This window comes from Colletotrichum paranaense (genome assembly GCF_030867605.1).
Source record: "Colletotrichum paranaense strain IMI 384185 chromosome Unknown Scaffold_14.1, whole genome shotgun sequence".
In the NCBI taxonomy this organism is placed as follows: domain Eukaryota; kingdom Fungi; phylum Ascomycota; class Sordariomycetes; order Glomerellales; family Glomerellaceae; genus Colletotrichum; species Colletotrichum paranaense.
This window is the reverse complement of record NW_026848972.1, coordinates 795,107-808,112: the sequence shown is the minus strand read 5'-3', so window position 1 is coordinate 808,112 and position 13,006 is coordinate 795,107. Positions and strand designations below refer to the sequence as shown.

The window sequence follows — 13,006 nt, the reverse complement described above, 5'->3', positions numbered from 1 at the left end:
GAACTAGGTAGACCGGAACATGGAGGAGCCCGGCTTTGGGTTGCTGCCTGCTATGAGCAGCCGGTGAACCAAGCTACCCATCCAGGGTCATCTCTCGCCCCAAGAAGTACGGAGGACTCTCTGTCGAGATTCATGAACTCCATTCTATCTCGTGCTCTCCAAAGGACTTCGACACTGAAGACGATGCTGTTCGAGCTTCCATAGGCGCATCTTGACATTTCAAGTAGTATGGATTGACCAACTCTGGTCAGTGGACGCTAAAAAGTGATTATGATATTTGACGGCATACCCTCGGCCAAAATTCCTTTGGCGCATTTCCAGAGCTCAGGCCAAACTTGGAGATACGAGCACATTTGACTTCAAGTCGCATTTGGGCGTTAGAATGTCCTTGACAAGGTGCACTACCTATTGTCAACGTCTTTGGGCTGGTCACTCACTGGTTGCTGTACCTGAGTGCATTGATCAATGACAATACCTCATTTTTTTTGTCTCACGTTGCTGGAGTATAGCCATTCCTTTCTTTACCTGGATGCATTTCGTGAATGAAAGGCCGAAACCTCTCCCTAGGAAGAGACGAGAGCTGAAGTTTTTCATAAATACAATTGACCGCTACTTGTTTCTATGTAGCTTCCCATTCTTGTCCTGTCTATTTGTGTGACTTGAGTTAGGCAGGTACAGACCATGATTTGTGCTCCTCCCTCACCCTTGAGCCACAACCTGTGGACCGATTGTAGTTTCAGTACTTAAGCAGAGTTGGCTGCTTGTCTGTTGCCAATCCATCAGATTGTAATTGTTCTTCCAAGCAAAAGATGGAACTCCTTGGAAATTTAGCGATAATGATTCATCGCAAAGCAAAAATAAGGTGATGGTCAGCAAAGAGAAGGGCTGCTTGATGTCGCCGTCACCTTCCATGTGTCGCGAGAGCCTGATGTGCAACTTGCAAGGTACCTATCTACCTACGCCTAGAAGGTCCCGCCATCTCTGGCTGTCTCCACTTTCGTCTCTGGTGCCTCAGGTACCTTGGTGCCCTGATTATTCGTTCCGGTAGGTAGGTACCTATTCTCCTTGAGCTTGAGCCACATGGGCACCAAAGACCTCGCATTGCACCGGCACCCCACCCCGCACCTATCATCTCGAGGATCTATCTTATCGTCCAAAAGCTTCTGCCAGCACCTTATCCTCAACCACTCTGACCGGCGAGTGCTGTCCTAGGTAGGTAAGCCAGAGAGACCCAGAGAGGTATGCCTTGGGTCTGTCACGCAAGGAGAAAAATTATGTAAAGGCAGACATCGAATGTTCATCTAACACCTCTCTTCAGACTCAATCCAGCTCTTTTCACTCCCGAACATCTTTCACCTGCGCATCGCCCTTCTACCTACTTTTCGCCAAGCGCCTTGAGGTAAGGTACATAGTCAAGCTATCGTAGCTACACACCTTACTAGGTACCTTACTTATCTCATAACGCGAGCCAAGATTTACCGGAAGCTCAAAGGTTCCATTTCTCACAGACGGGAGCTACAACTACCAACACTCCCACCACCCAAAGGTAAGGTACATGCCCTGCTCCTCCAAATCTTGCACCAAAGCAGGTACCTAGGTCTCTGCCATTCTTCCTCATTACCTCATCTCTCTTCCCCCCAATCTGTTCGTCTCCAAAACAGACGAGTCCCCCCCTCCCCCTCCAAAGCTCTTAGCTCTAGTGGATTCACGTCCTCCACGCCTGCACCGCGTCTCTTTTAAGTACCCGAAAGGACCGACGTGCAACCCCTGCTCCCTCCCCAAAAAAGCCCACCTTCGACACGCCGCCGTGTGCTTTCCATTTGACGTTCTTGCTGCGTTAGACCTCAGCCTGCACGTTGCTATCGTCACTGTCACCCTCACCTTGACATCTTAGCGCCGACCTCCCCGACTTTTTCACCTTACCTTCTCTCGCCTTTGCTTTGAGGGATCAAGCTGCTGCAGCCTGATCACCATCTGTTATCCACTTCTCCAAGAGAAAAAAAAACAACCCCCCATCATCACTACGCCAACATACCTCCATCGCGGCTCCAATCATCACTACCAGCCGACAAAAGAACCCACATGCTAATTTCGACCAGCTGCTACCGAGTCGTCTCTCGCGCCCGAGTGACGTCTCTGGAGCTCCAGGACCCGCGCTGCAATACTTCATTGCATCAACCAGATGGACCTACCAACAGGATCCTCGGAAGCACCAGATCGCGCGGTCTCCTCAGAGCCTAGCTCAACGAGGCCGAACCCCTTCACCGACGGCGACGATTCTTCTAGGAAACGACGCCGAACGTCCATGTCTGGTGGCTCCCGGAGCCTCTCCGTCGACAGTACCAAAGCGAGCATCGATACCTCGAGCTCACCAGCGGCAAACCGCCCCGACGAAGCTGCCACACAAGACTCTGCCATGAAGATAGACACACATTCCTCTACCCCGCAAACACCAGAACGGCAGTCGACAGTTCGAGAGCCTCCGACAGAACCTTCCTCTAGCCGGGTCACGATAAACCTACGCAATGCCACCCAGCCCGATCCTTTCTCCTCCTCTCCTGTGTCGCCGACACCCCGGACCATACCAGACCCACCAACTGAACTTTCGGAAGGTGTGAAGAAGAGCGTTGAAGACCTGGGCGAAGTCGACATGGCGCAAGCTCCTATCGAGATCACAGATACCCCACCTTCTTCGTCGTCAAGCCCACAGAGCCCCGAGGTCGAGGTGGTTGCAATAACCGACGATGACCAGGATGCTCCGTACGACGACGATGTCAGTATCATTCGCGAGGATGCTGCATCCTTCGACCCTACCCCCGATTTTCCGTACCACGAGGCTCACGAGTCACTTCCTGATACTGTCACGAAGCTAGTTCAATATCTAAGTTCCCGTGAGTGCTGCGCAGCTCAAGCTCAAGCTCAAGAAAGCTTGTACCGGTCTAACTGAGTATAGAAGCGCCCCCGGAAGAAGCTGTGCTAGAGTCTCTGTATGCCTGGATGGTCTCATACGTCAAATACGTTGGCCTTGTTGGTGGCAGGGTCGCCTACGAGTCTCAAGTGGCTTATCACACCTTTTGGCACATGTTTCCCGAAATCGCCTGGGCTTTGGCGACTAGAAAGTAAGTACTCTGATTCGTCTTATTTAAATGGTTACTTACTCACACATCTTCTTCAGACATCCTATCCCACTGGAAACACGGCAAACGATTGGCCAATTTTTTCACGCCTATGCCAGGATGACCGCTCATTTTGTCGAATTCGATTTCATCACAGCTCAGGCTTTTCAGATGTCTCCAGGCGACGAACGGCGTCAGCCGGAATTTCTTCTCTTTCGCTTTTTGCAGCCCTTGACGTCATTCGCTAAGAGAGAACATAGCCGGGCTCAGAACGGTCAAATACCTGACGAAGAGCTGCTCAGCACTGACATGCTGAACACTTTCCAGGCGGGAATCGGTGGTATCAAAGGATTGATCAAGCTAGCTCAGATACACTTGAGCAATGCGCCGAGATATCAACATTTGATGGACGTACTCGCGCCGATTTGCAGCGTTGCTGCACATATCCTTCAAAAGGTTGTTCAGGGTATCCACCGAGAAGCCTCCCCCCAGAGCCTAGAGATGGCGAAAGTAAGAGTGGCGGACGGTCATTTGCTGTACAACCTAGCTTCCAACGCGTTTTCCGCAACGATCGAAAACAAGGTAACTCAGCTCTCAAACGACACGACAACAAATCTCATTCATTCGCTTTCGGAGGTTTTCAAAATCTGCCTCAACGGTGAACACAGACTGGCCACAGAGCGCCTGAGAGCGTACCAGCAGAAACACCCTGAGTTGCCCTCCAAATTCATCCCAGAGGCCATCTCGCTGGAATGGCGACTTGGAATATACGGAAAGCTCATCACGTCGAGTCAGATGCAGCTGCGTGTCCTGGCAGCATCGAACATGTGCCATGATCTGGTTACCTGCTGGAAGAGGTACAGCGACAATGAAGATGAGGAGTGCAAGCAGTTTTTGAATTACGTGGCCGAGTACCTTCTTCGAACCAAGTTAGTCGACTACATCTTGGGACCGACATGCCATCCCGAAATCACAGTCGAGAGCGGTAATATCGTCGGGTTCCTGGTCGTTACTCGCCTATATCGTAGCGGGCAAACCGATCTGCTATGGCAGACCATCACCACTGCTCAAGATCCACGAGTTTCAGAAGCTTTGATTCGCATGACAACGGGCATCACAAACTTGTTCTCCAAGGAGGAGCTGCACTACTTGTGCGAGAAGATGCAAACCTTGCCCATCGAGAATTTCACCGCATCTTTACGGGGACTTTGCGACCAAAGCCTGAAGTCTCTTCAGCACAAAACCCAAATTGCGGGCGAGTCGCAGAGCGTGCTGCCGTTGAGTATCTGCATCCGACTTTTGCGAGAATCCTCGATATATGTTTCGGATTCGGTCGTTGCTTACCCAGACGTTCATCACTTTGCAATGAACAAGTTCAGAGAACTAGTGAGAGACGGTATTGAACCCGAAGTGCGGAAAGAGATCTACTTCGACTGCATCAAAGATATCGCTGCAAAGACATCGACGACATTGGGCACTTTGTCATGTCTCTCAATGGCATTACGGCCTGCTGTGGCGTCCGAGCTACGAACCTTGACGACAGACCATAACTTGACATCATTGGTTATTGATGAACTTGAGCATGCGATTGAGCAAGGGAAGCACAATGGCATCAGAAGGACCCTCGGCGGAGCGGTCAACCATTCTCGAAGAGATCTCATTACCAATATCCTGGCTTACGAGCCGTCAACAGTCACATCAGACCTGGGTCCACGCCTTTGGGATATGCTTGTGGGCCATGGTGCAGCGAGTCAAGACGACCGGGACGACGGCTGGAAGATTCTGAACTCCCTCCCCAAAACAGCATTTGGCAACCCTTTCCTATCAGTCTGCTTCAGCGACTACCTACCGAATCTTCCCCGCAATTGTCTCTGCGGAGGAGCATTGGAATTCGTCAGAAACGCCGTTCTTCCCCGTGTCAATGACATCAATGATATCATACTGGATGACGTTGAGAGTCTCGCGCAGAGCGGAGTTGAACAGCTTTGGCGCATGATTCTTGACGCTGAAGATGGAGTTATGGTTGCCAAAGACCTGCCATTCGTGGATGCTGCGATTCAGACGCTCGTAGGTGACATCTATGTCGATAGTAAGTCTATTATGGCATACCCTCATCACAGAGCTTGCCAGGTTCATCTGGGCCTCGTAAATCGATGCCTCGAGCAGATGCTAGACGCTGCGAAGCGGCTGGAGGCTTCCGACGGCAGCAAGCCTAGCGACGATGAGTCTATGGCTATCATATCAACCGAGGAGCAGACTCTGGAACAAGAGCGAACTTTCAGCCGATCTCTTGCGGTTCTGCGGCACTTTATGAAAGCTCACCAAGCCAAGGACCACTTCTCTGCTCCCGACCTCCGCGCCTTGACACCTGGCTCGCCGAGTATAGCCGAAGGAGAGTCAGCTGAGCTCAAAGTCCAGTCCTTCGATGGGAACAAGCAGACAGACATCATTCCTCTCGAAGTCGGACGGCAGAATACAGCCGCCTCCCTTTTAGCCACCATCAGGCAAGCAACGGGCTTCGATAACTACCGCATTTACTACCGCGGCCACCCGTTTGCACCCAACGAAAATAACGTTTGTCAGTCTCTCGAAGACTTGAAGATCCACGATGGTCTCATCCTGGTCAAACGGGAGGAGAACGGTACAGCCATGGCGTCTAGAATCAAGCCAGGTGCCTCCCTCTTGGAAATAGAAATCCTGGGCCACTTCGAGCAGCTTTGGGACTTTTTGAGTATGAAAGAGGTCATTGCCACAGAGGTTTGCACTCGAATTATCTAGGCCTGGTCTCAATGAGCTAACTCAGTCACAGATGCACACGTTTCTCACGGGGTTGCCTGCCGATACAAACATGTTGGCTACCTTCGATTCGTCAGATGCCTCATATCGACAAGTTTTTCCTTCGGGCCAGCCATTCAAGTCGCTATATGCCCTGTACGCCATGACGGAGTACATAGGAGCTGCCGGCCGTCGACTGACCGAGGCTGCGGCGACACTTACCGATGCCGTTGATGCAGATGTTGACGCGTATCTAGACGCGCTCGTCAGGGTGAGGGCGCTGGTTGTGGCGGCGATCTCCGATCGTGAAATCCTTGGTGACTGTGCCTCTGGAGCTCTCCAGAACCGCCTGACTTACAACTTCATGAACGTCTACGGACTGACTTTCAGAGGTGAGTTGCGGAGATCTTTAAGACTTAGACAATCTAACGTCGCAATAGACCCTGATATCGACGAGATCGATGTACGGCCCAAGCCGGTAGCTATGGCGCCTGCAGACCGCCTCATCGAGATCCTTCGGTCCGCGGTGTCTGCTCCTAGCCACAGCGGCTTGATTCCCCTCATCGCATCGACTTTCTCGGCCATTCTTCGAAGCGCAGCCGTCGACTCTGCCTTCTGGATGTCTCTGAAGGCGTTGCCTGATCTCGAAGAGTTGATGGGAATCTTACTCCTCGATGAACCGTCAGATGCAATTCGTGCAAACGTCGCCAAGCTATTGGAAGAAAGAGTCATCGTGCCCTACGAGTACGTATTACATACTAGAGAGCATCTGCCAAGCTCTGACACATCGAACAGGTCCAACACGAATACCAACTCGTTCTGCGCATTCCTGTGGCCAATGTTGCACCGACTGATAATCAGAGCAGCAAAGTCTCCCAAACAGTGTCAGCAGGTGTTTGACTTGTCGCTCGTCCTGCTACATCAGATGGCATTCGATGAAGCTGCCGTTGTGGACATTCCTGCTTTGGCCAGCGACTGTGGCAGGCTCCTACTCGAGCACGATTCTACCGAGGTAAGCAGCGCTGCGACGGACTTTTTAGATTAATGTGCTGACCATGTCAAGCGACTCGGGCAAGCCGGGACCGAAGATGCTGTGGCCAATGGTTTAGTGAGACTTATCCAGAGTTGCCTTGACGAGGGATCGGACGTGGATTTGGAAAGCAGCCTTCCAGCGTAAGTGAACAACAGGGTACCATGGAAAACTCCGCATCGATACTGACTATCAACGCAGAAACCTTGGCCGAAAGCTGTTCTGGAGACACTTGTTTCCGCAACCAGGGCAGCATAGCCTGAGTTCGATTCGAAATTTTCTCCTGTCGACGAATACTAGAGGAATTCTCGCCGAGATCATCTTCGACCTAGTTCGCGATCGAGAATACGAGTTCCTTGCTTTGATAGAAGCTCTTGAATCGCTGGTTCCGTTCGATGAGTTTGATAACGGTTTGCTCACCCATTCCTTTACTACTGAGGGGCGCGGCTTATGCAGAAGGACAGATCCATATCTCTACGAATTACAGCCTTCATTCGACAGGATGTCTGCCGTGAGGGCTCCTTGTGGCTACGCCGGGCTCCGCAATCTGTCCAACACTTGCTATCTGAACTCGCTCTTCACACAGCTCTTCATGAATACAGGCTTCCGTCGATTCATGATGAACGCCCGCATCCCAGCCCAATCGAACACCCACGGTCTGCTCAGAGAGACGCGCAAACTCTTCGCTTTCATGCAGGAGAGCTCTCGAAAATTCATCGATCCTAGCCTCCTTGTCGGGTCTATCAAGACATATGAAGAGACCGTCATCGACGTTCACAACCAAATGGATGTCGATGAATTCTACAACCTGCTTTTTGATCGCTGGGAAGGACAGCTTTCAACAGCAGATGACAGAAAAACGCTAAGATCCTTTTACGGCGGTCAGCTCGTACAGCAAGTCGCCTCCAAGGAGTGCGAACACGTTTCTGACCGACTAGAGCCATTCTCGGCGATTCAGTGCGATATCAAGGGCAAGAGCACCCTCCAAGATAGTCTCCAGGCTTATGTCGACGGGGAGATCATGGAAGGAGACAACAAGTATAAATGCTCGAGCTGCGACCGACATGTGGACGCAGTGAAGAGGGCTTGTTTGAAGGACATTCCAGATAATCTGATTTTCCATCTCAAACGGTTCGATTTCAACCTGCGGACGCTTATGAGAAGCAAGATCAACGATTACTTTTCGTTTCCAACCCAGATCGACATGCGGCCCTACACTGTTGGACACCTTGACTCTCCCTCCGAGCCTGGTGAAGAGGATATGTTCGAGTTGGTCGGTGTGCTCGTTCACGCTGGTACGGCAGAATCCGGTCATTACTACTCATACATCCGGGAAAGACCAACGGCGGCCTCCTCGGAGGCTTGGTTCGAGTTCAATGACGACCTTGTCACCCCTTGGGACCCAACCAAGATGGAAGAGTCGACTTTTGGTGGCACGGATGGGTCTCTGGAAACCGGCATAGCTTACGACAAGACGTATAGTGCATACATGCTCTTCTACCAACGGTCTTCGGTGTTGAAAGCAGAGCAAGAGAAGTTGCAACGCCAATCTATCCCGACTCCATTGAAGGTCGAGGTCCCACTCGAAGTCATCGACCATATCAACGGGGAAAATACGTTGCTCCTACGGAGACACTGCCTCTACGACCCAAACCACTCGAAATTCGTGCTCCGGGTGTTCCAACATGCCATGATGCGAAACGGTGGGAAATGTTCTGACACACACGTCGTTGAGCAGCATGCGATGTTCATGTTCCTTGGCCACCTTGACCAAGTTGCATCCCGAACCAAAGACCTCCCCGACTTTGAAGAATATCGAGACGAGATTGAGCATGCCATTGTCAACTGTGCTAATTGCGCTGCGGACTTCTTTGATTACTTCCAGGAGAGGCACGAGGCATTCCGGCAACTTTTGCAGAGAAACCCGGACCCTGCCATCAGATACTCGATCGGCAGTCTCTTCCTCACGGCCCTGCGGCAGATCAAAACTTCTAGGCCAGAGATGTGGGGGCTGTCACAGGACGAGCTGGTCGAAGACCCTGTTATAATGCAGTGCGTTCAGCTGCTCGAGGCGCTATGGAACAATTTCCACGCTAATATCAGGTCATGGCCTGAAGTTTTTCAGACTATCCTGGCCTTTGCGCAATTGGGCACAATGGAGACTGCTGTGCTCATGGCGGAAAATTGGTTCTACAGGGTGCTACGCATTGTCTTTGCTGATGCCAACATGGACCTTCCCAGCAACTACGCTCGAATGCTTACGAACGTCATTCGTCGTATCAGCAATACGCGCTCAACATCGTACGAAATGATCATCCAGCTAATCGACCACTTCATGGACGCTCTAGAAGATGTCCTCGACGTTCACACAATCGTCGAAAGTGCCGAGATGCGATTGGATATTTACATGGAACATCAGGCGCCGAAGATGTCATGGACCCCAGAAGAGATCAACGTCTTAACCCACGAGTGGAAGCTAGACGCAGGCAGTACTTTTGTCAAAAAGCTGATCGATATCGACCAAGAGCCTGCTTACACAACATCGATCATCAAAAGGATCATTCACCTGAGCCCCGACATGGATAACAGAGTCTTCACACTCCTCAGGAATACGATAACAGGCGGCGCAGTACAGTATTCCAACGCGCCTTACATCAGAGCAGCTGCGATATACTCCCAAGAGAGCAGAAACGCAGCCAATATTCAGGCCCTCTTCCGCACGATAGCATTCCAGTGCAGGGCACTCCAAAACACGGACGGGCAGGCCTTTCTGGAGTTTTTCCGACTTGCCTATGTGCATCTGCAGAACGAAAGAGAGGAGATTCGGGTTATGCGGTATCCTCAATACGTCGAGTTTATCCCTATGTGGGCACCTCCTCTGTTGGGCTACTACGACGCAGATGTGCGACAGGGCACGGAAACCCTCCTCTGTATGTGGTTCGAGAACCATGACTTGCTCGATGACGAAGACGAGAGTTTGGCGGCTGCTATGAACGCAACGGCACGGAAGCTTGCCATGAGCTGCCTGGTATACCTTCAGGAATACTTTGTCAAGCGACGTGCTCAGGTGGCAAAGCGTTCCACCGAACACCTCCAGGCCATTATTGCCAAGTGCGAACCCTTCTTTGGGGTCGATCTGGGGCTCGAAAATGATCGCCTCATTACCTTTGCAGAATACCAAAACCTCTACCACTGTAAGTAATCAAGTGTTTGACGATTGAGTCACTGCTAACACTCAATACTAGCTGTCCTTGAGCCATTGCGCCGCATGACGGTTGAAGAATTGGAGGATGAGGGCTCCGGTATGTCTCCAGGACTCTACAGTGATTCAGACACCCTCGGCTCGGAACCGTGACGGCTGACTGAACGGCCGTCAAGACTGGGAGAATTCGTGCGGGTCCTCTGAGCAGCTGGAAAGCATTGCAGACATCAGTATGCAGGCGGCTGGCGATCTTCCAGAGCCAGATCTCCAGTGACGGAAACCCCCGGCGACCCTGACGAATTGAACGACTACGACATTACTTGTGAACATAAATGGTGCGACGTGGTAGGAAACAGGCCAACCGCGTAAGGCGTCTAGGAGACGAAGGACGGGTCCTGAAATTAGCAGCAGAGAGCGCTATACATGGACGGCGGAAGCTTCTTGCATTTACATGGCGTGTAGGCGTTTGAGGGCCCAAGGAAGGGTAAAAGTTTTCAAGTCCAGCAGATGGGCAGTAACGGCCGAAGGGACAGGGTATCATGGTCCGGTTCATACATGGCCTCTGACGAATTGCTGTAAACTGGGTCTTTTTTTTTCCCTTCTGGACGGATGACTACGAAGTAGGCGGATGCGGAGATTGCGAGGAAGTGTGTGATAGAGCCAGAAATGGGTCTTGATGCCGAGATCAGCATTATCAGCAAGCCCCTCGCAGCCGGGTCTCATAGAGAGATATCAAGTCTATGAATTATTTTTGGCACACTTGCCTAGTCGATTAGGAGTAAAGTAAAGAGCTGAGAGCTGCACAGTGACTGGTGAGATGAAGCGATGGAAGATCAAGTGGTACCCGCGGCTCTTGCTAGTGAGTGGATATGAAGACGGGTAATGTCATGATGAGCGTTCAAAATAGTGATGATGCTACGGGATTGTTCCAATATTAGTTTTTTCCAAGCAGCTTAAAAGAGTATAAAGTGACGGTGACGGGAGGATTATTGGGTCACTGTGGTATCCTGTGGCTCCCTCGTAGCCGCCGGGCCATGGAGGGGTCAGTCAACTTGCAGAAAGTGGAAGTCTAGGTTGGATTTCATTGGTGAGCGACAGGGGGACGCTCAGCATGGTTGTCGGGTGGGCACGTGGAGAGATCTACAGAAGTACTCTTGGAGACAGAGATGGATTGGAAAAAGGAGGAGAAGCAAACCAGGGTCTGGGGATGGGAATTCTCTGTCTCCCTTTTGGAAATCGAGGAGGGGCATGCCAGGCCTAGATGTCCGGGGGGGGAGGGGGTTGTCTACGGAGTATGGGAATACTGCGAGAGGCCGGCGTTTATGGGGGATGATGGGTGGGTAGAGGTTGAGAACTGGCTATGGGGTGTTTAGACCCGAGGTCGGGGATGACTGGGGGCAATCGCTGTGGGAAGCGATTTTCATGACGTTGCGGCTGAAGGGCCGGAATTAGATCTCTGGTGATGACGTGGTGTGAGGTAGATGGGACGTGTAGGTGGTTGTTTCTCGTTTTTTTTTTTCTCGTTTGGCTGAGGGCCGCGCAGGTCGCAGGTCGCAGGTCAGCGGCCCCCCCCGCGTGATGAGTGAGAAGCGAAGCACCGATTTGGGGGGGGGGGGTGAGGATGATTTTACGGAAGTGGATATTGGAGGTTGCGATTTGATGCCGTGCCGCGATCTTGGCAATGTAAGGTACGATGAGGAGGTTTTTCTTGGAAGGGATGGAGAAGGGGGGGGGGGATGGGTGGGTTACTTGTTGCTGGGCTGCGATTGTTTTGGTTTACGAGAACCGTTAGTTAACGAGGAGGGGAAAGGTGTCCATCCGATGGTTTTTTCTTTTTTTGGGAAGGGAACGACAAGTGACGTTTATGGTGTATGAGAAAGCGAGCTCTTTTGGGGACGGGGGGTTCAATGGGCTAGCCTAGACTTTGAAGTTCATCGGGATCGGTGCACATCGGGGACCGGCGAGCTTACAATGTTCCGGGGCGGGGGGTCTCGGGGGCGGTGCTTGGCGGGACCGTCGGCATGTTGTGGGTGTTTGAAAAAGTACTGTGAGGGTGGGATGTGAGGTCATCTCGTGATGCCCGTTTGTTGTTGTCGGACGAATGGGTGAGAGGGAGGAGAGAGAGAGTTTCTCAAAATGTGGCGATGATTGTGCTGGTAAGTTGTAAAATCGGCGGTTTTCATCGCGGGGTAGAGGAGAGATTTCTCTTGGCCGGTGTTTGGCTGGGCGAAACAGAGTTGGTGATGTTCGTGTGGAGGGGAGGGGTTGAGAAGAGTGATGGATGGGTGGATGATGACGCAGGCGACAGCTGATGAGGGGAGAAGAGTACCGTGGAACCCGCGAAGCTAGTAGTCGGGATAATAGAAAAGCAGGTTTTGGCGGGTTGTTTGACAGTTTCGTGTGGTTGCTATCAAAATAGCGGGATGATGGGATGAGGCTCGGCTCACTCGGTTTGCACAACCAGACCTCTGTGCTGCTGTGCATGAACTGAAGGGGAGGGAGGGAGGGGGGAAGAGTTGAAGTGACGTGCTTCAGAGTTTCGGTGTACCACACCACTGGGAAGGTGAGGAGTTAGGTAAGGTATGCTGAGTAGGATAGAGAAGTTGGTTGTGGTTAATTACGAACAACTTCAGATGAAGGCGAGGCGCAGGCGCGGGGAAAGCTGCCGATGAGTGGGTGGGTTGTGGTGGCGGTGGTGGAACGGAAGTTCAAGGCAAGCTAAGGTAGTTGGAGGTTCGTTTTCTCGATCCGATGTGATGTGTGAGTTGTCTGGCTGACAAGATCTTGGCAGGCTGTTTGAGCCAAGAGAGATGTAAACCGCGGCCAAAGAGGGAGAGAAGACGATGCTGGTGTGTAGTTCTCATGCGATGGTTAGGATAGGGA

At 51.7% G+C, this 13,006-nt stretch overlaps 1 protein-coding gene across 1 annotated transcript; it reads left to right on the top strand.

Annotated features, from left to right (window-relative positions):
- Positions 1-2,182: 2,182 nt before the first annotated feature.
- Positions 2,183-10,397, top strand: CPAR01_14111 (ubiquitin carboxyl-terminal hydrolase; the record flags this gene model as incomplete). The annotated part of the gene is made up of 10 exons (XM_060498363.1): positions 2,183-2,891; positions 2,954-3,119; positions 3,176-5,873; positions 5,926-6,283; positions 6,332-6,635; positions 6,687-6,903; positions 6,955-7,064; positions 7,123-10,115; positions 10,167-10,223; positions 10,300-10,397. 10 exons carry the CDS (start codon positions 2,183-2,185, stop codon positions 10,395-10,397), a joined length of 7,710 nt encoding a protein of 2,569 aa, XP_060343097.1.
- Positions 10,398-13,006: the final 2,609 nt, after the last annotated feature.